Source organism: Aulostomus chinensis, chromosome 12 (assembly GCF_037954235.1).
Source record: "Aulostomus chinensis isolate RoL2024-O1b breed Wild chromosome 12, RoL_Achi_v1.0, whole genome shotgun sequence".
In the NCBI taxonomy this organism is placed as follows: domain Eukaryota; kingdom Metazoa; phylum Chordata; class Actinopteri; order Syngnathiformes; family Aulostomidae; genus Aulostomus; species Aulostomus chinensis.
Genome location: NC_141331.1, coordinates 6662767 through 6686013, shown reverse-complemented (window position 1 = coordinate 6686013; position 23247 = coordinate 6662767). Strand labels below are relative to the sequence as shown.

Here is a 23247-nt window from a genome sequence, read left to right as displayed (position 1 = left end):
TCACCAGGCTAAAATACAATCCATGACAGGATGGGAAGGATTTGAATCCATCTGTCACCTTCGCTGTCTCTCTCTCCTTGTTATTTATGTCTGCTGTCCTTTATATGTTCCTCTTTTATTACCCCCGGCCCTGGTTCTGAGCTTCCCCCGGTGGCCTGCTCAGAGCTGAGCAACAACTCAACCTCCACTCCCGCAGAGTGAGGAGAAAAAAAAACCCTGAGCGAGCTGTCAACATGCTACTAACTGTTCCGTAAATAATATCCCCCCCGCCGAGAGCTGATATCTGCATGAACAAATATACATTTCACTGGGAAAGCCTGTTTGAAATTTTAGGGTTGCCTTTGAAGCTCGGATTGTAATTCATGACAATCATTCTTTGCCTTTCAGATGAGGAGGTCTGAGCCCAATTCATGGGCTCCCGGTAAGAGAATAAAACACCGTAATGAGGTACCTTCCACTTAATTGGGCCACCAGAAAAAACAATAAAACACGCGAGCGCAGGAAATAAAGTCATCAGGAATAAAAATATACATTCAATTTTGTTTTTTGTTTTTTTTTTGCTTTTTTGCTTTTCATTAGAGGTTCATTTGCAAAGAGACTTCATTAAAGCATGTTATGCCGGCGTTCCGGGATCACAATTTACATCCCCCCCTTAATAGACACTCTAGTAGGAATAATTGAAACAAAAGTGCACAAGCGATCATGAGTGCTGAGAGGCTAAGTGTTAATGTGCTGTATCCATAAATCGGAAGAGTTCCTCCAGTGATTGCAATGGACAAATTCAGCATGTGAGTCTCACCATCCCCCCCCCCACCCCCCAGTTCACATTCAAAAAACGCAACATTACTTGATTGAAATGTAAATCTCAAGCTGCTGATTTGATTTTGCTGGTAGTCAATTTTTACTGACAATTACGGCGCTAAAAGGGTTTAATCAGCGCTCAACACCAGTAATCACCTCCACAAACCAACCACAGTCGATAGCCAGGCGCTTTTATTTTCTAACACTCGCGCTCAAGTCTCAAGTTTGTCAAGAATGCCCTTGAGAGGCAGAACACGGTCATCTATAAAACACTTTTTACATCATATTACATCCAACCAAATATATGACACTGGCGCCGGCGGTAATTTTACAGTTTGGTAAAGTTAATAAAAACCAATATAAACCTCTGGCATGACAGCACTTCTCAAGGTGAATCAACATGCGTGATTGGACTTTCTCTGATATTGCTGACACCCAATGATGCATAAAGCCTTGAGGACAAATATATAAAAATCTATCTTTCCAAACAGTTTTAATGAATGTCCCATATCTTCACTTCTGACACCTTATATACAGTAACTCAAGAGGCAGCGCCGGCACGCGTCCAGCTGCATCCGTCATCGCTGACAGTGAATGGACGCGGCGTGAGGATGATTAACTACAGAATAATTTGGTTTTTGAAGCTGCGGTTGAGGTCCTTGTGCGGGAGGACGATCGAGTTGAGGATGATCACCTCGCATGGGATGGTCACGTTACATCCTGGGGAGACAGTCGGAGCAGGTCGTGACAAAAAAACTGTTTAGAAAGGTGTTCACTAGATAGAGCAAACCCCCCCCCCCCAAAAGAATTATAAAAAGTAGTTGGCAGTGTGGAAAGACACAAATACGCTCATTTAATATCACATGAAAATCCAGCTAAATACTCTCAGTGGCTGCTGCAAAAACCCTGTATTTGCCTTTTGTGCGCTGAAAAGAACCAAAAGAACCAAACAAACCACATTTTGTGAGACTGACTATCATGAATACTACCTAGAATCGTGATTGAGGGCGTGAGCTTCCCCTCCCTGAAGAGGGTCTCGCTGTCAATCTTTGCGTAGGGATCGTTGGGGTTGGGGTCACTGGGAGTTCCTTCAACTCGAGCCCACTTGCCGATGGTGCTGTCCCAGCCCACGATGCTGTTCAGGACACAGCAGTGATCCTTTGCAAGACATAGGGATTAAAATCATAAACAAACAGTCATTAGATAAAGAGCAGCATTATGATAAATCCTTGTAGATATTGTTCCTACAAATCACCTGTGCTGTAAATACATTTTGGAAACTCCACTATTCTGAGCCCCAGTTCATTGGTTTTTGCGATTTATCAGGTTAATATTTTCAGCAACGGTTAGGCTGCAGAGTGACGTGACCTCTGACTGTGGAAAGCAGATAAAGCAGTGATTGTCAATTCATAACAGCGTGAAACATCTTGTCACCAACACTGCAGTGTGGCAGGACACCAGAGGTCAACAGAAGGCACTTGAAGCGTCATCACTATCAAGTCTTCGGCAAACATGAGCTAGCTTTAATTCTTGGGACTCAGCACCTGGACTGGGGGGATGTGCGTGTTCTGCACTTTGACTGTCCACACGTGCAAATATCACACAAGTTCAGGAAAATACGCAATTTCCCGGCTGCGTTTGGCCACCAGCCTCGACTGCTTACCTGCAGAGTTGCACCATGGAGGATAATGGATTCGCGAACTCTGACCCCGGCGCCGATGGTCACGCCGGTGCCGATGGAGACGTTAGGACCCAGCTGCAGAGAAAAGAAGACGTCACCTTTTGCGATCAGCACTGCACGTCTGCAATTTGCAACACTGACATGACCCCGCATGGAGAGGAACGGCTGACACCGTAATGAGTGTAAGTGAGAGGATGTGACCTCGGTGGTATCATTTGTATGTTTGCAATGGTGAGAAGTGTGAGGCGTTGAGGAAGGACGCTCACCATAGCAGTGGGGTCAATATTGGCAGTAGGATGAATATACACGTTGCCTGGAGAAGAGAGAAAGCATGAGGAGTCTTGGCTCCGATATTGGGGAGGAGAAAAGCTGCGGGGAGCTGATGAATCTCACCACTTATTTTAGGCCCTCCCTCCTTATTTGAGGCCAGCCTTTCAGGATGAGTGGTGTGATACTGGTTGAGATACAATCGACTGGCGTAAATTGCAGACCTAAGAGAGAAACATTGAGGCGCTTGTTGACAGCCAGGCATCTAAATCATCCTGCTTTAATAGAGAAGTCAGAGTGTCGGTGTCAAGAGTGTCCCAGTGTATTAACACTCTATTTGCAAAATCTACAAGCTACGGTGTCGTACAAAGATGAACCTTCCACTCAGGGGAAGCCGACAGCCTTCATGACAAACGGGCTCACCCTGCAGATTTGATCTGGCTCCAGAAGCTGAGGGTCTTATACACGTAGAGTTTGCCCTGTCCTGCCAGAGCCGTGAAAATGTCCTGCTCCAGCCGGATGGCCTCCGCTCGGTGCCAGCCATTAGTCGGCTCCTCTCTGCAACGGACAGAACTTCACTCAGTCCATTTGCAGTTACAAACCAGAGATGGGCTCCATAACTCCAGAGGAGGACTACAGTCACATAAGATTTACAATTTTATTTTTAAGGAGTCTATTTGAATTATGATGGTGTCATCAGATTCTGATTTCAAACTCAAAATTTGGAGGAATTCATGGTCATTATCCTGATGAAAACAAAAAATTCAGAATTATCTTTTTTTCCTTAGGAATCAAGGGTTAAAAAGAGGGCAGGAGCAACATACCGAATATACAGCAATTGAGGTTGGAGGTCTCCTAACGCTGAGTTTGAAGTCAGAATACTTAGATTGAACTTGTAATTTTAATAAACAACAACTTCAACCTGGGATTAAAGTGTGAATACGAACCGGAATCTCACAATTCTAATATTTTCTATTTTCAAAAATGTAATCCCATGTAGCCCTAATCTTCCTCCATCAGAAAATGTTTTTTTCTCATTAAGTGATAATTGTGAAGTCACCCCCGCCCATAAGTCCCAGTCTATATTTGTATTCTATGATGAGACACACACACACACACACACACACACACACACACACACACACACACACACACACACACACGCGCGCACATAAACACACACAGGCCCTGCAAGCAGGTTCATACACACCAATCTAAAAGCCCAGTTTTAGTCAGAAATGTCCAGCTTTCCTTTTTTTTTTACAACCTATTTGTTGCATTATCATTTAATAGAACCAGAAAGTTAAAAAAAAAAAAAGTACTACGATAATAAATTGAAGTTGTTTCTTTTTCTCAATATCCTGTCATGACAAGTGACCCAGCAGCACAACAACTGCCTCCACAAGCCAAACTAAAACATCCCCCCACCGGCCCAAACCCCAGCAGCCACAGTTGAACGGGGTCACTGAGTTAAAATGCATCACTGGTAATAACTTTGACAATGTCAGTGCTGGATGGAAACCCAAGCAGATTATTTAGTAGTGATCCACAACTTAAGTAGATGGGCTCCATGTTCCTCCATATTAATCAGCGTCTCTGCTATAGTGTATTGTGAGAGCCCCAAGATGAAACAGAGTGTTAAATATTGATGAAAAGAATATTTTAAAGGATTCCACCCATAATCGAAGTTTTACCAAAAAGGAGGGGATATAGTTAGAGGCAAAGTAAACCCCTGTGAGATTTTGCAGTAAAACTCTTCTCATTTCTTTCAAGTATCTCTGATGTGTTCAGAAATAATGCTGATTCAGTGTTAATCTTCATTTAAGTACTACTGATGTTCTAGTGAATTATGCAGTGTGCTTTGACCTTTTCTGGCATATTTCAAGTCCAAGGTGTCATGATTTATTTGCACTACACAACATTAAACAAATGCAAACACCGATCTAGCAACATGTCTGGAGTGTTTGTGACCTGGGGGAAGGGTGATCAATCCACATGCACAACTAGGCTGAAATATGAAAGAGCACTTTTTCATGTTCAGGGAAAAAAAGCTAAGTGAGGAGCCTAGCAGCAACAAATCTAAATGACAAGAATATCACTTCAGTGTCACCGGCAATTATGTCACGTAAAGCCTCACCGGCTCCAACCGAGCTAATCGGCCTTTGGCTAACCGAGGAACAAATGGACAACATAAAAGAAAATTAAATTACTTCACTGAAAAAGTATAATCCTTTCAATTACTTACCAAAAAGTGTCTTAAAAAAAAAACAGAGGATGTTTTCCCTTCGTTGTATTATTTCTCAGTGAATCCGAAATGGTAAAAAAACATAAGCCAGCTAACTAGCTTGAAGCGAATGGACACTGATTGCTAACAAAGGCAAAACTGCCCAAAAAAAGGCATTTAAAAACCATTTAAACTCTTCTTCTAGTATGAATTCAACTCTCCTTTGTCCAGCATATGCAGAATACTCCACCGTCACTTTGGAAAATTTGCAAACAAACATTTTGGACAGTTGTGCAGATGTTAGTCAGTCTTTATTAGCTTCATTAGCTGGCTAGCATGTTCTGGCATCTGCAGTCACCAAGACTCCACTCTCACAAGAGGAGAGTGGGGGGGTGGGGTGGGGTTAGAGACTACTTAAAAAGACAAATCACCCTTTTTTGGTGAAGGACCACTTTAACATTGTCCTCTAGCGGCAAAGATACAATAAGCTGGCTTTCCAGGACCAAGATAACACCCACTAGCGGACTAAGGGATTTGTCCTATGGAAACCTCTGCTAGCAGTCGAGGACAACACTTAATGTCTCTCTTAAATTCAGACCCTGAGATGTATGCAGAAGAAGAGCACAGGCAATATTCGCCAAGCATCCTATGTAGCTCACACTCACCACTAAGTGCTCTAGAACCACACCGTGCAGCCAAGCTCCACCAACTTACCCATCGTACGGATATCTGATGATTGTGTGAGGAAACAGAAATCATGGCAGGAGAAGGGAGGGGAGAAAGACAGATGAGGAGAACCAAAGAAATGAAATAAACAGTATCCACACACACGCACGCACGCACGCACAAACACACACCCAAGATTCCAACTCACAACATCATGTCCTGCTGATTCTTCTGGAAGACTGCACCAATATGCTGGAAGATATCTGGGTTCAGGAGGTATATACCGCAGTTGATGATGTCGCTCACGAACGTGCTGGGCTTCTCTACGTAATGCAACACCTGAGGAAACACAAAGGAGGCCGCATGATTTCAAAGTGAAACTGCAAGGAGATTTGTCGTTGAAATGAGACCCAAAAGGTCAAATACCTCGTTTGTTTGCTCGTTTTGGACGATGCAGCCATAATTCATGGATTGTTTTCTGTTTGCCTAAACAAAAAGAACTGCAGTTTCATTTAGGGAACATCGACTGCTCTCAAATCAGAGACTCAAAATATGTTCATATCAGCTCACAGCTATTCCCAAATAGTTGAGGTCCCAAGGTAATACCAGTTCTAAATTCAGTAATAGCTGCCAAGAAGGAAATCTCACCGTCGTCCCAAGAATAACAAAGCTGTTGGGTTCTCCATGTTCCTTCTGGAAGCTGAGCATCTCTGCCAGAGGAAAGGCTGAGCAGACATCAGCATTCAGAACAAAGAAAGCCTCTGGACTGCCGGAGACAATCTGATCTCTGAAGTGATAGATTCCCCCTCCAGTGCCCAGGGCCGCATACTCCTGCAAATATCTACAGTGCAGAGTGGAGAGGAGCAGCACACCTGCAGTCATTCACTGGAAGTGCACCACAGCAAGTCAAGTACCACTTGTTCTGAACATATGAATCCAAGATGGAGAGGGGGGGGGGGGGGCTGTATCTTAAAAATTCATTCCAATTTTGATAGATATTTTATGGTATAAAATAACAGAAACACACTAAGAATCTTCTCTACATAATGTCTTTATGGTAGAGGAGGGAGAACAAAACTCATGTCTTTATTCTTGAATAAACACAACAGGGCTGAAACCTGCCTGGGACAAGGTGTTCAAACAGTCTTTATTCTACAATTGTATTTACAAATACAACACTTTTAAGTGTATGATTCAACCCCCCCCCCCCTTTTTATTAATATTCAAATAAAAAAATAAACTACACAAACAAATAACATGGTAAACTCAAAGTGAAATGTTGGTGCGGTTGCAAAACTTAAGAAGCACAAGATAAAATCTTCTCGGCGAATCATTATTGATGTGTATCATCCCAGCACGAATAGTTAATTTGACAAAATACCAAAATCACCATTTCCTTAAGCCCCAGGTTGCATCTTCACTTTTTTGGTTTTTTCTTCAGCCAATAATAAACAAGAGTTTGGCATTTTACTTGAAAAACAATTGCTTAAAAAAAAACAAACAGTTGCTGATAATTTTTCTTTCATTTGAATAGTGCCCCCCCCCCCCATGAGATATACACGTTGGAATTGTTGACTTTTGTTGTTTACCTGATAGAAATTTTGAACTCCTGTTGCGCGTTACAAAGGAACCTGTTCAGCTCTTCATTTGGCTGGTAGAAGCCAATGAGCAGGATCTCCTTCATATTTGGGACCTGCAGAACAGAGCGGGTGCATTACTGGACGTACAGCAGCGTTTTTGTCTGCACTGCAACACACAGACATCAAAATGACCGACGTCACAAAGAGGAATTAGAGTGCCTTTTACCACCTTGATGGCCAGTCTGGCTATTACAGGGCTTATCAACAAGGTCAAACGGAGCTCAACAGCAGCGCAGAAGGAACCGTTCACCACGCCGCCACTGATTGTTAGCCTGAATGCGGGAATCGTCCGAGGACGACTCACTACCAGCCGGCATGAGAAACAACGCTATCTTCTCCTGTAGATGCCTCAAGTTCATAGGCTATTGATCTTATAAAAAAAAACAAGTTTCCCTCCTCAAGGGTATGAGCTCTGATTGGTGGGGCGTGCTGTTACCATGGAAACGTTGACTGAACTCATCACTATTAGCTATTTTTTAATTTGACTAGTTCCCATAATCCTTTGAGAGGAACCTGGCATAATTCCCATTTTTCTGCCGAGAAATGACATCTTTTCTGTCATCAGATGGTTATGGCGACGACGTAATAATGATGATGATGTCACGATTGTTGTATTAAAGTGATACTCACCTTGACACATGATTCAATGTGATGCTGCAGCATGGGAACGCCAGCTACTGGGAACAAGGGTTTCGGAACTTCAAATGACAGAGGCCTGAACCTTGTGCCTGCAAAGTAACGTATCCGATTACTTGACATCAGTCCTGAATATCTGTACTTTTTCAGATTTACAGCTTCCGCATCAGAGAGCAAGTTCTTAATGAGAACCTGACATTTAAAATCTCACTTGAGATCATGAGATATTGAGTTAAGGGCTTTGGTAAAAGAGAAAATTCATTATTATCAAGATGTTTAATGCCTCTCAGATTACACGAGTAGTCATGTGAAACACCTAAAAACATTCATTCAAATAAACAATTCAAACAGACAGCAGGATCAAAAATATATTTCAACACATTCAAAGTGTATATGTATAAATATTTGTTTATATGTAGTGTGATTGCACATTTTACCCATTAATGTAAATTACAATTACACCTTTTAACCCAGTCGAAGGACATGAAGGTTATAGTTTGTACTGCAATAGTTTGAGACAAACAAGGGCAAAGTACAGTTCCCCAAAAAGTAAACTGTCAGTTGAGAAGCATCCCAGTATTTCAACTCAGTAACTCTCCGCTGCTGCTGGACATCATAATACACGACAGCTGTTCCTGCCAGAATGAAGGGCACCTTAAACCACGTCATATAGCAGCAGTAGCATAATTTCATGATACACCGTTACAAGCTACCTTGTAGTAACGTTACTGTACTAGTAGTACAATGCTGCTGTTATCGGCATGAACAGTACTGTAATGTACAGCTTGCCTCCAGCTGTCTTGAACATTAACACTGATATGTTATCAATATTTTAGTTTTTTTCTTGATGTTGTTGCGGCGTCTTGTTATAATGCCACGTCAGTAAAAGGTAAACAAATTCTGCGTTAGCATTAGCAGCCTAGCTTGGTTTAAACCACAGAGAGGCGTCACTGAAAACATGAGAACGGGATTCCTCCTCACCTTTCTGCGGGCCTCCGATCAAAATAACCGCCTTCAACATCTTGGTTGAGAAGTTTAGATTTGTTGACAGCGAGCAGTCGCTGAGAAACACAACCTGCCGCTCGGCGGTGAGCACTTCCGCATCTGCCCGTGACGTCACGACGCTAGCAGGCTGGAGACGTGGAGCGGTGTCCAGTAATAATGGAGCGGAGTTGATAGAAAACTGTGCTGACGGTTCGATGACATCTACCTACATTTACTTTACTTTAGAAAAGATTTGTTGTTGTTTTTTTGTCTTTTCGTCTGTTTTTTTTCGCTGAAAAATCGTTGAATCGTTCAACTCTTTAAGGAGATCTTTATTGATGAATCACTAGATTTAAACATTTTTACTTGTTAAAAATATTTGTCTTTTTTCTTCAGGAGTCTCCGTGTCATGTGACCTAGGGACTCCTCATCAGCATCAGCTAGACCTCTTAGACAGGAAACACACGCAACTCCAATAACAACATCCAGAATCGCTTCCCTTGCACTGCTGATGAGGCAACAGCAGAGCCATCTGGGACTAAAGCCTGCAGGATTTCCCTCACGCTTTGATTGGTCAGTGGTTGTCCTGCTGGCAGGTTCCCATCAGATCTTCTGGGTCTGCAGGTTCTCACGGTAATCTAACTAACCCACTAAAGTGAGCCAGGCTCATTTGAATGGTAAATTCAGAGGTGGCGGTCCAATCTCGCTGTGAGGGTGAGGGTGACAGCTGAGCTATAAGGATCAACTTATACACACATATCTATTTCTTTTTCTTTTCCTTTTAAATGTGCTTAGTGTTTTATATTATTATGAATTAATTTTTCCTTTTTTTCACATGCAGTGACCCAGACTGGTCATGCCAGACATGACCCGCAGCGCTGAGGTCATCCTGTAGCTGTCCTGGTTCCCTCAGCTCCAGGCTGCTTGGTGAATATATCCTCGGAGGCTTTGAGTGCAGTTGGACTCTACTGGCCAGAGACTTTCGTGAATACAGCCACTGGCTTTGATGTGAACCAAAGGAGACAGCCAGAACTCTGCAGACGTGAGGAGTAGCCGCTCTCATGAGCTGGCATACATCTGGAATAAATGATCAGCTGCTAAAAGTTTTAAAATTAGATATCAAATTGAACAGAGTACTCTATTGTTTGTTTTTATTCAGACATTTTGATGACGGAATCATAGCTAAGCAAAGACGATTCACATAGTCTGTATTTTTGAAGGAGATATGTCAAAGTTCTTCTGTGGTTTTAAGTTCTGTTATTGGAATAATCAGAATGATAGAATTTGTTTGCTTTTTTTAAACTTTGAGCTTGCAAAATTATGGATTTGTCATCATTCTATGAAAAAATGTTTTTAAAAACCACGCTGGTAAATCTAGTGCTTGATCTGTTTAGCGTGGACATCCAGTGGAACTCCGACTGAGACCGTGAGGGCGTTGAGAGATCCCTCTGCTGATGGAGGCTCCACAGACCCGAGTCGTCACTGCTGCGTTTTTTTTTTCCAGCTGCCAAATATCTCGATGTCGAGATCTCTTTCATTTCTGGCGTTATTGCGTTGGGCGGCAATTACGAGTGCGTCTCCTAAGAGGTCGACAACAAACATTACCCCAGTATGAGCTAATCTGCAGGGTTTCAATAACTCACTGTCTGAGTATTGAATATTTCTTTTTCCTCTTTGATCTTCTGGCATTTTCTTCTCTGCTGAAACTATCAAGCCTCTCAAAAGTTTTCCTTTGAACAGTTTTTCACATGGGGAGCTAAAGGCTAAGATCCTTGTTTACCAGGATTTCAAAATTCTTAGAAAATTTCATAAACCTAAGAATTTTCTTAGAATTTCATCACCGGGAACAAATCTTTGGGAGGCTTTGTCGCTATGGTTTCAGAGATGAGAGAGGAGGAGAGACACACCCTTTCGCTTTGAGACGGGGTGATAAACGTTAAGACTGATGGGATGGACACAACTACCAGCATCCGTTCGATCACATGGAAACCCTCACAAAACCACTGGGCTAAATGCAGACCCTGCATCAAGTGATTCCCTCCATCCATCTGGATCTGCACCACGACTCAGAAAGGTCAACAACTGCAAACCAGATAATTCGACAGATACATTTGTCAGTCTTTTTTTAAAAACATGTTACAGGAAGCAGCCTGGGTGCAATGCTCTGAAATGGAATTATATGAGTGATAAAGTTGTTATTTCTAAGGTCGGAGCAATGACATTTAATCCATAAGCATATATTTTGGTTAAAAAAAATATTATGAAGAAATCAAATGTATTTTTTGTTTTAATATGTAGGTTTCAGATCTTCATGATTATTTCATTTACAAAAAGTGAGTCCAACCTGATGTAAAAAGCAAGAAAGCAGCGCACGCTGGAGTGTGAAACCTGCAATGCGTGCATGAAGGAGCAGGCTACTGCGTGCACTCCATGGTGAAACACCCAAATTGGCTGTCTCACCGTGGCAACACCATTAAAAAAAAAAAACCTCTCAAGTCTTCACAGCAAGGAGTCACCAAGGTCTTAATGCCTCTCTGATCAAATTTGTGATGGATCTGGAGTCACTGATTGAATGACATTTCCTGTTGCCGGCACCAGGTGGCGCTGTGACTAAACTGCTCCAAAACTGAACCGCCTGTTTGAATGAAAACGGGCCTCAAAGTATTTGTGTAATCCTGCTGACAAACAACTGCGATGCACCGTGCACTGCTTCAGGATGGTGGCTCTTTACGAGGCGGGCTTTTCTCGTGGCGGCAGTTTATGGCTGAGCTGTTTTTTTGTTTTTTTTTACTTTTAAATTTTTATTCATGTCCTTTTATGTAAATTGGACCCTTGAAGGGACTTTCAGGGCAATAATGTTTCAAGAGCCAGAAACTCTTTTACCTTGATTTTTTTCTTGATGTTTTATTTCATATTAAGTATGAGCACGAGCACTTTCTTCCACGATGCTTTAATTGAACACAACACGCTGGTTTTCTATGCAGTTTGTTACGACGTTTTGAGAAAGTTCATTGTACCTTTTGAGAGAGTATTTTTTTCCTTGTGCATAAAGTAGGCTTTGTTTTGTTCTTCCTGGAATGGAGGGAAGCTGAGGCAGAGGGAAAAATAACTCTGCTGTCAGTTCTAAACACTCATAAAGACAACAAATAATGCATTCACATCTCTAATGGAGGAGTTTACTTTCATATTTCCTCATTAAAATGTAACCTGAAGTAAAACTGTCTCCCATGTGGTAGTATTCATAACTCAAACAAATGCAAATAAGATGTGAATCTGCATCAAACAAACTGAATAACATTTTAGTCAACAATCACCAGGGGACACAGTGCTGCGCTCTGGTACAAGCCCTTCTGCAGGAGAAACGGAGGAATCTGAAGAGCTTTCATATCTCCATCAAACTTTAAAGCTTTAGTCTTCTTGCATCCCTCCCTGGCCTAAACTTAGGCTGCACTACATGCTCTTATTTAAAAAAAACAACAACAAACAAACAAAAAACTAAAAATTAAAAAAAAAAAACAGGAGCAGCAAAAGTGTTCAAATGCTCACGATCGTGTTTATTGTTTTTTCCATCACAGTACAATGAAACATTAAATATATTAAACGATGTGCAAAATTTGAGTTCCCAACGTGTTTCAAATTATTTACAAATGCAGTTCAGAAAGAAAATCCAACATTCCATCACATCTCATTCCTCGGTATGAAAAGATTTCAAACGCCAGTCAAAACTGAACTCAAAGCAATGCGTACCGGAGAGCTGGGCTGAGCCATTATTGAAAAAAAACCATCCAGTTGTTATTAGTTTGGACAACAGTGATATCCTTCACAATATTAGAGGAAATGATCTGGTTTTCTTAAATATTCTTATTCACCTGGAAGCTATCATTACTGAGCCATTACTTACAGAGTCCTAAGCAGGCCAAGAAGAGAAACATGCTTTTTTTGTTGTTGTTGTGGGGAAAGAAAGAAAAAAATAATAATTTTTTGGGCCACAAAATGACACGAACACTAATTCTTTTAATCTAGTTATTTTGATGTCATGAGATACAACTTGTTCCCTCAATTTATTTATGCTGTTTATGTAAGATATAATATTTAAAAATATAAATTTAAGTTGAGGGAACATTACGGCCTAAAAAAAAAGAGCAACAAGTCTTAAAGCCAACACTTTTTTTCTCTCTCTGCTACTCAAGGGCACCATAATTATCATTCACGTTTTAATTTAAAAAACATATTGAAATGGCAATAACAGGATTTTCTTGTGAGGATCTTTAGAATTCCATTTGTAGGCTGCAGCACCAAAATACTGGATTTACTTGACACGTTTTGTCATGATAAGCGAACATTGCAATAAACTCCTCAGGCCCTCCAGATAGTTTTAATTAGCTTCATCGTAACATGTGGCAGTCGAGAGGGAATCTCCAGACCAACGCGATGAATCATCCCTTCAACAGCACTTCAATGCTTCAGATGTTGCTGTTCAGTTAGTGAAAGTTCCAGCTTAAAAACACACACATTTCCACATGAGAACAATTCCTACCGTACCTCAGGCCCTCCTGTTATGCGAGGAACAAGCTACACGTCTTGCTAGAAAAGAGGGGAGGGAGCCAACAGTCCCCCAACCTCCTGTACCTTAATGAACAGACACGTCACACCAGCTTGAAATAAAAAGAAATTTGGCTCTTAGGTTCAGTGGAATATTCACAACAGAGGCTAGTGTTTAGATTCCTGTCATTCCGTGTGCTGACTTGAGCACAGGTTAAAAAAACAGAAGTATTTGTGTTGTAATAACAGTACCATTCCCAAGGAAAAGTAGTCCAGACGAGAACAAAAACATGCGACTGCATGGCAACGAGAGTCACTCTTCAGCAGACAGAGAGCATCATCCAGCATTCCAAAACAATGTAGTGCTTCATGACTAAATACTAAAAATAAACCATGCTAGGCAGTAAATACAGTACCTATGATGACGTATGATTCAAGTGGCGTGCTGACCTGTTATCATCTAAACACATCAGATACTGGTTGTACCAACTTATAAATAAACAGAAACCTACATGTTCTACTGTACAATAATGAAGGCTTCTTCTGCCGTTATTCCTAAAAACATTAACTGGGATTTGAGGATGAACCGAAAAGACTTTGGTGGTCAAAGGTCAAGGACCCTTCCACCTTCAATGTGTCGCTGTCTCATTTTGGTTACCGCCATACCTCAGGAATACCTTGAGGGATCCCCCCCAAATTTGGTACAAACCTCCACTGGGACTAGATCCGGTGGTCAAAGGTCACTGTAACCTCACATAAATTGAACCTCTCCGGACCACCTTGAAGGAATTTCGGCAAATTTGAAATAAAGGTCGACTAGAACTCAAGGATGAGCTGAAGAGATCTCGTTGGTAAAACATCAAGGTCACTGTGACAGGAACACATTGCAAAGACAAATACCACAATGCGGTACGTCCAAATTTGTTTTTTGTTTTTTTTAAAGAATTAAAGTTTCTCCATTTCCGTGGCAAAAAGGGGAAATTAAGAACAAAAACAAAGTAAAGAAACATACAAAATTGTTGGTCTTGGCTACTGGAAAAATGTCTACTTCTAAACCTGGTAATGACATAAAAGCTCCCCATCTATGCCTCAAAGTGGGGATTTTTCTGTCTGTGGACAAAAATGCTTGCAGGATACAAGTGGAGAGGTGATGGAAAGCTTTCTATTATCTACCAATGCAACGGTAGGCGGTATGTAGTGGAGAGGAATACAAGTTGGCCAAGGTCAAAACTTCTTAATGCCCCTTAAACTGTACAAAAACTGTGTTTGAACAGATTGAGCCTTTGACAAAGTACCTCAGAGCTCTATACTACCAGTACTACCAGTACTATGTTACTAGAACTGCAGAGGACTGCTTTGGTACCTCCATGACCTCTGGTTTCAGGGTCCCCAGTACTATCTCCTGTTGTATAGGTCCTTACGTTTTCGCAGCTCCTCTAGAACCCGAGCCCTGAACTGAGTCCAGTCCTCATCCGGGAACTGCTGGAGGCCCAGGGCCAGATGGAGCTCTGCAGAGTGGCTGCGCAGGAAAGGATTGTACGCCTTCTCTTCTCCAATAGTGGAGGGAGTCTGTAAATGAAATGTGTGTCAAACGGTAATTATGCACAAAATTGTCAATCATTAGCTGTGTCACACTTTTCTATGCAAGAGAAATAAAAAAGCTGTGATAATTATTCATCAGGAGACTTCAAGAGAACACACAGGCTAAAGGAAGTCAAGACTGATGGCATTTAATGATTTGGCTGAGTTACTGACACTTTAGTGGTACCAGAAAATGTGCAAAAGTTGATTGTTTAGAGGACAGAAGAGAGGGCTCCCAGACAGACATCTAATTTTAAGCATCAGGACCCACAAACTACTTCCAAGTCTTTGTTCGTAGGAAGAAGAGCTGTTCAGAGAGACGGAAGAGGCTGTTTGTTTATCAGGTCAAAAAAACATTCCCAGAAGAATAAGACCGTATGAAAGATTAAGGTGATGGCTCCGGTATGGCTTCTGATTCTTTTTTCATTTAAGTGCACGTCCAGCTTAGTGAAAGAACAATGTGGGTTTTAGCTTGAAATTGAGCGACGATTCCAGTCAGGTTTCGAAGCCCCTGGAGGTTAGCTGGCTAGTAGCAAGCCCCAAATTTAAAATGGCCAGTTTTGATGAAGATTTGGATGGTAAATAAGGCGAGTCTGTAGTGTTAACTCAGTGAATAGTTGTAAAGATACACATCAAATATCGATTTATGAAATAAATAATCACTTTAGATATTACTCAAACAAGTAACATAATAATTTACTATTCATAATTTGGGCAAAAATCGAAGCTGGTCATAATTTGGGATGAGCAAATGTGCCTCTAGTGATAGATCTTCATCTCAATTGTGGACAGTGTCTTTCCTCAGCAGTGAACTTTTGCTCCTGTGCAGACTCTATCATCAATGAGACTCAACTGAGAGGCTGAACGAGGAGGAAGTGAGAGGAGAGCAAACACTCAAAGGCTGACAGCCCAGCCACTGTCGGCAGGTGATAAGCCCTTCCTCCCAGGTCCTGGAAAATATGAATGCTTTCTGGAAAGGCGAGCTAGAGAAGCATAACAATGGCAATATATCATTCTCACCGTGCACAACTTTTGGCCTCGCCGCTGCAGCACCCACTGATATTTGTTTTCCCTGGCAGCATTTTGTGGCTCCACCTCAGCAGCAAACAGCAGGTTGTCCTCTGCATACTCATGACCTGAGGGATAGCCAGCGGACGCACATACAAGTGGTCCAAAAATGTAAGGAGCATGACCACCAGTAGCAAAACAATTAAAACCTTACATCACAAAAGGCAGTGTGTGAGCTGTTTCTGGACGCTGACTGTACATAAATACATTTCTGCTGCTGCACATTCAAACCATATCCACATAAACGGTGACGCACCGAGTCCAAGACAACCTACCAGGCCACAATAGAGTCTCATCACTTAAGGAGCCGACCAAGTCCAGTGATGACAGCATAGTCGTGGCACTGCCTTCAAACATCCTCCCTGAAAACAAGGACACACCATACTGACCTCAAGTAATTCGGATGTTTAATTCAGATTCTAGAGTGAGGGAACTCAAATACAACTCCCACAGGTCCTCACTACAAGGATTCAAAAGACAAAAGTTGATTTATTATTGTCATGCAACAGTGTGTTCTCGTCACTGGGGGGGCTGATTGATGGGAAGTCTGTAAACCCTGGTAAGTTTGTAAAGTCTAAATAACTGCAACATGATGTGCGAAACTTTCAGTATACAGCAGTTAAATCACCTCGACCAAGGAGGTTATTTCATCACTGTAATTCCCCCCCATCTCTCAGCAAGATTAAACAAAAAACCCCAGTAAATTTTCTCAGGAAATATTACATGACCCTTTCTAGGAAAAGTGTCATTTTCTGAATATAGTAATCGAAAAACTGATGCAGTTTTTGCTTGCCAACAGCCAATTTCATATTTCCTTGCACTCTCTGACTTCTGTGTCTTGTCAGGTGGTTCCTCATGTTTATTTAACTTACCGCATCCTGACACGAAAACAAGGTCACCAGAGAAGAGACTTGAGGGGGCTCCGACTGGCCGGCCATCCAGGAGGTAGATCATGTGGCCCACCGTGTGTCCAGGAGTGAAGAGGGCCTTAAAGTGCATACAGCCAACTGTTACGGAGTCCTTGTGTGAGAGAGGGCTGGCGACACGGGACACACACACACCAGCGTCAACTCCAGGCAACCCAAGTGCCAGAGGATTCAAGTTATGGATTTTATGCAACATACTCAAACCAAACTTGAAAATCTGTCGTTTAAGCTGTATTAAGCTGTCACCCCAGCAGCAGGTCATGAGAAAAACTGAACCCTTTGTCTGACAATAAAAAGTCACATGTATGACCGTGTCAGACTGGCTACAGTGCAAGTGCACGTGTTCTGGTCTGCTGACCTATTTCATGTCATATGTTACTGAGACTGGGCGCTGCGGTGGTTAGCACTGTCGCTCACAGCAAGAAGGTTACGGGTTCGAGCCCCCAGTTTGAGCCCCGGCTGGAGCACGGGGTCTTTCTGTGTGGAGTCTCCATGTTCTCCCTGTTCCTGTGTGGGTTCTCTCTGGTACTCCAGCTTCCTCCCACAGTCCAAGGACATCAAGAGGGGACGAGGCTGATTGATACTCTAAAGTCACCATAGGCGTGGCTGTGAGTGTGTATGGTTGTCTGTTTTGACCCGTCCAGGGTGAACCCCGCCTCTCGCCCGAAGGCTGCTGGAATAGGCTCCAGCCCCCACCCGGTGACCCTTAACAGGATGAGTGGTAGAAGATATATGGATGGGTGGATGTTACTGAGACCTGTATTCCAGCCCACTTTCCTCCCAGCACTGTGTTTTTGTATACTTTAGAAATGCTTTTGGGTTTCACTGCCTTCCCAACACTCATGACATACTGACAACAGACGGGCTGTGTTTAGCCAGAGTATCCATCTGCTCGTTTCCCATCACACCAACATGTGTGGGGACCCAAGACAGCATGTAGATAGATCCAGCCTGGATTTCCATCCTGTACACTGGAAGGAATATTTCATTCATGAGAGCTGTAGTGACTGATGATCTGCCGCACCTTATGCTCGGTTGTTATTGCAACTGCCAGTTTCTCAGCTCCGTGTTGTTTATTTCCTTCTCCTCTATCCACTGCAGGGCTAATAATGTTGCCAATAGCACTGTAGTAAATATCGACAGATGGCGGCTTGATAGTCTTTTCTGATTATACATCTCACTGGCTGGGATGTACAGTATACTGTACGGATGGGAATCAGAGCAACTTACAATAGGATATTATAACAGAATTTAACTACAGCGGCTCTGTGTTACTTGACAAACTGCAAGACAGTCAATTTGTGATACATCCTGATATCTGTGTAAACCCGTATTTCTACACTTATTTGTTGTTGGATGTAACAGAATTAGACAACTACATTTAAACAATTTAGTACATATTTTTACTTTAATGCCTTTTTAACGCATCCTTTAAAAACTTGTTAAAGTTTCAAGTCAAAATTCGGACTGGGAAATCTTCAACATCTGTTTTAACAAAAAATATTGATAAGATATTTGGTGCCAGCGTATTGATGCTGTTTCATGATGTATTGCAGTTTCAGTATTTTGTCCTGCTTCTTGCTCTGACTTGTTGGCTACTTCCTGCTGTATTGATGTCTACTCTTGACAGGGGAAATAACCAATGGTGGATTGGAATGGGCTGAATGTCACTGTAGTAATCATAGGTGTAACCTTATCACAGTAATCGCAGTAAACGCACATAAACCCATTCAAAATCTGCACTGTCGCATTCAACTGTCAAACAAACCGTTGGCTTATCCCTCAAATAGGAAATGTGTATTAACTAGTTTGGAGTGAATAAATAGACTACATAATGCTGTCAGAAGATGGCAGTACAGGCGACGTTACACACGAGTAGCAGGAGAGCCAGCTACCGTGTTCAGAAGCACCAGCATTGAAAGTTCCTTACGTTTCTTGAGAACCATGAAAATTTGTGCCAAATTTGATGAAGACTGGATGAGTGGCTGTTGACAGAGGCAAACCACACTGATACAGATTCCTCGGTGTGACAGAGAGACTGTCCATCTTTGTGCAGTCTTTCTACTTTCCATCATGAAAAACATGGGCCAAAACAACGTTATGGTTTACGTGGTCAAATCAGTCATCATCAGGAGTTAGTTCTGGCCCTTCTGGTCCAGGACGACCCTGCTCTTCAACCTCTGCCACTGAGACGTAACCGCACTGTTGGTCACGTGCTAATAATTTATTGTGAAGTCAGTTGCTTCAAGCACTTACAGAGAGAAACAGGCGGCACTCAACAGAGTCCGAATGTTTCAGAAGGCTAGACTGTGCTAGCTTGGACTTACTGTGTCAGGCCAGGAATGTTATCAGCTGCATTTCCATAAACTCGGCATGAGCTGTGAAGCCTTTTCAACCCTTTGTTTCCACCACTGTGATCCCTGGAAATAGAACAGAAGGCTTGTCACGGTCATTTCAACGGGACCAGATCCACAGTACTGAACTGCTCCAGCACTTTAAACATTTTCAAGGTTCATTTTCAAGCCTTTGATGCGCCATATGGAAAAAAAGGAAAAGGTTTGACATGCCAAATAACAGCGGGAATTTTTCTGTGGCGTTTCTCAAGTTACTGATCAGTGATTGCGTGCTTACCGCATTGACCTACCTATCTTACCTTTTATTTTTTTATGCTTGATATATATATATATATATATATATATATATATATATATATATATATATATATATAAAAAATTTACTTACACATTAACATTTACACATTAAAAAAAAGCAAATAATTTGCCCGTCCAGGGATCAATAAAGTTATCTGAATCTGATTAATATAAAGAAAAAAAAGCAACTCACCAGTGCTTATGGGTACAGAGAATAGCTTCTAACATCACACCCTCTTCCTCGAGGACCCTCTGAAACATTACAATCGTGCATTAATATAATTATTCAGTAACCCATAGTGTTACTTAGTTTACTTGTGTTTGTGGCTGATACAAATCTAACTGCACTTCAATAGATTGTCAACCCAATTACAGTCGTGTGTCTATTGTGTATGTGGTCCTGACTGAACTTCGGTCCAAACATTCGTGCAATTTAAATTCTGACACGGTTCACCTGAAGTGATGTAACTTCTGCAACATGCTAATGGATTGCCATGCTATTAATTTTAAGTTTGCTTGTTTTTTTGTGTCTGTCTGATGAAAAAACTCCCACATACGTAGCATGGGCCAGAGAGCAACCCTTTCAATTTTGAGACATATTTGCTTAAATCAGAAAACCATAAACCTTAGTGGAGGTCTGCAGCTTCTGAATGCGTTTCTAGTATTGACTAACGTTTCATCATTTTCATGCAACCCTATATTTGATTATTTACGGAAAGGAAATCAGTCCACAAGCAGTCACAGTACGTGACAGAATGCACGCCTACCAACTGTTACAAAGTGATTTATATTTTGCCCAAAAGAGTTTTGCAATGAGATTTGGCAAATATTTGACCGGTCTAAACTGTTTCCTGCAGCAATCTGTTACACCGCCCTTGATAGGAGTCAAACTATCACCACTTGTAAGAGTACAGGATTCTTGCCCAGGAAAGAGTCTGCTGCTTTCTGCATAGCTGTGTCAACTTAAAAGTACTTTTTCAGACAGCAGCAGCATGAGACGCATCCAGACATCAAACACTCAACTGACGGCTGACACGAGAGGCGTTTACCTGAACCGTTTGAGGGTCTGCAGGGTCTACGACCACCGCAACACTGGCTGCAGTGTCAATGATAAGGTAGCTGTAGTTGTCTGACAGTACAGAAATTGGAATTATCTTCATACCTGTGAAAAGGCAAACAAAGAAAAATCATGAGGTGGGCTGCTTGAGAGAGAGATATATCTATATAGATATATAGATATAGATATATATATATATAGAGAGAGAGATATATATATATAGATGTATATATATATATAGATATAGATATATATACACGCACACACACACACACACACACACACACTTTTTCCTGATATCTGATATTCATTACAATTTTGGCCAATATTAACTGATGCTGACAAATGAAATGTTGTGAAATAAATTATATATTTCCTGGATTGTTTCCTCACTGTGAACAATAAATAATGGGCAAAAAAGGAAAAAAAAATGTCCTTAAGGAAAAAGAGCAATATCTGCAGACACCTTCGACAGGCTGAGATTTTTGTGTGTCAACGAGTGGACGTGGGTGTTTGCCAACACACCTACATGGCTGGTGAGAGACCGAAAAGATATGAAGCACATGAATAGACCAGCTAGTGGCTATTTAACTGTTATTTGCCTTAATTCTACGAGTCTCACTGCAGTTTGTGCTACGATATCTAGATGTTACCAACATTTGTCTATTTGTTAAAATGGCCAACACTTAAGTCCACAAAGATTTACAATCGTTAATCAACCTGTGCAAAGTGTTCTTCATCTGTGCAGATCTTTGAGAGAAGAATAAGAAGCATTGGGGCAGTCATCCATCCATCCATCGATTTTTCCTCCCTGCTTATCTGTTAAGGGTAGTGGGGGGGGGGGCTATCCCAGCTGACATTGGGCAAGAGGAAGGGTTCACCCTGCAGGGCCACCAGGAAGAATTAGGGGCTCAGCATCTTGCTCAAGAATACTTTGATACTTAGGATCGAACCAGCGACCCTTCAGTTGCAAGACGGCCACTCTGCCTCCAAGCCAAGCCAATGGGGAAGTTATATTTTCGTTAAATAAGGAGAAATAAGAGGATGTTTGCACATAAGGATGCAGGCCTGGGCTGACCAGATGTGTCCTTAGTCTCCTCCAGGAGCTGGGCAGTAACTTGGACACAAGGGAGCGGGACGGCAGGTGATTATAAGTGCCTGGACCAGACCCTGAGCAGCTTATTTAGTGAAGGACGCATCACTCCAAGATGCTTGAGAGGCTAACACTGTAGCGCTATCAATGGAGAGCTGAGAGGAAATGAGTAATAACCGACTTAAGAGAACGTGGACACCCTGATTAGTGAACTTAATCTTGTACAAGGTGTGAAATTGACATTATGTGTTTGACACAGTTAGCAGGGTCCTTTCTGCTTTGTGTGGATGACACTAAATGCAAATCTCACCGTGGAACACACCAGCAACACCAGATGAACACAACAGGAAGTACTACTATTACTACTGCTGCATACCAATGTAATCCTGAGGTAGAGCTGTGGAGTGTCCTGCTGGGTAGTTTTCCCGGGCTTTCCTCATTTGCCTCTTGTAGTACATGTAGCCAAGTCTGGTCCTGGTGTAAAGCGTGTATCTGGGACAGAGTTCAAAATGCTGGTGGTAAATGACGTGGCTTTGAATGGTGAGGCCGACATGGAAATATCTGGACAACATGGGGGGTTCTCTGTCAGGGAGAACGTTTAGACACCCGCCGATAATTAATTCAAATTACTGACATGTTATTACGTCTGATGTGGCAGCAGCCGAATTAATACAAGCAGCGTCTTCTTCGAAATGAATTCATGGAGGAAGCACCAGGTTCTTAGGTTTACCGAATACACAAGACGGGGTATTTGAAACTGTAAAAGACCTGGTTAAGTTCGGCTGAACCAACTTTAAAATTACAGCGTTTTCGTGGTGCGGTGTGACGGACGGCCTCCGAAGCTAACGCTACATGTTGCTATGCTACGCGACAGAAAATCACCCACACCATGACAAAACCGTGTTTTGATAGAAAAAAAAATAGAGAGTGAAGGGGAAAAAAACCCACTCCACGTACACTCACGCGATTCTGAATAACGGCTTCTCCGTGCGAGCCATTATCCTGCTGAGTAACTGTCTCCACAAGACTTGTCCCGAACGCCTGAAGCGAAAACATAAACATAAGAAAAAGAAGGATGCGGTGGCAGCGAGCGTCAAGATCCAGTCAGGAAGCGCCATGACCCCTGAAGAGGAACGTGATGACGTAGCGACTGTAACCGGAAGTGGGCGAGGGAGCAAAAATCGGTCATCAACATTAATTTAAATTTGACTACAAATGTTTGTAAATGGTTTGTGTTTTTTTTCTTTTACTTGCTTTCTCTTAAGTTATTTTCCATCGTTACACTTGCACTTTTGCTTTTTATTTCCATTGCACTTGCTTAGTATTGAGATATATATATATATATATATATATATATATATATACAACTAGCAGTTATTATTTTTCAACCCTTTGTATATTTCTTTTTCTTGAATAAGTCTTTGCACTAT

The 23247-nt window shown here is 41.9% G+C and overlaps 2 protein-coding genes across 3 annotated transcripts; both read right to left on the bottom strand.

Moving 5' to 3' along the window:
* Positions 1–816: 816 nt before the first annotated feature.
* Positions 817–9035, bottom strand: gmppaa (GDP-mannose pyrophosphorylase Aa). Of its 2 annotated transcripts, XM_086219801.1 has the most exons (13): positions 8897–9035; positions 7910–8007; positions 7229–7332; positions 6288–6480; positions 6066–6125; positions 5848–5978; positions 5688–5702; positions 3173–3307; positions 2876–2973; positions 2749–2795; positions 2465–2557; positions 1791–1959; positions 817–1521 (listed from the first exon to the last, which is right to left on the bottom strand). In XM_086219801.1, exons 1-13 carry the CDS (start codon positions 8934–8936, stop codon positions 1421–1423), a joined length of 1284 nt encoding a protein of 427 aa, XP_086075927.1. In that variant the 5' UTR covers positions 8937–9035; the 3' UTR covers positions 817–1420. The 2 variants fall into 2 exon arrangements, with proteins under 2 accessions (XP_086075927.1, XP_086075928.1); XM_086219802.1 differs by lacking the exon at positions 5688–5702 and having other exon boundaries at positions 819–1521.
* Positions 9036–12438: 3403 nt separating this feature from the next.
* On the bottom strand, positions 12439–22953 carry pnkd (PNKD metallo-beta-lactamase domain containing). Its single transcript, XM_086219800.1, has 9 exons — positions 22781–22953; positions 22194–22309; positions 20717–20829; positions 19861–19919; positions 19344–19436; positions 16963–17126; positions 16366–16452; positions 16043–16158; positions 12439–15010 (listed from the first exon to the last, which is right to left on the bottom strand). Exons 1-9 carry the CDS (start codon positions 22933–22935, stop codon positions 14837–14839), a joined length of 1077 nt encoding a protein of 358 aa, XP_086075926.1. The 5' UTR covers positions 22936–22953; the 3' UTR covers positions 12439–14836.
* Positions 22954–23247: the final 294 nt, after the last annotated feature.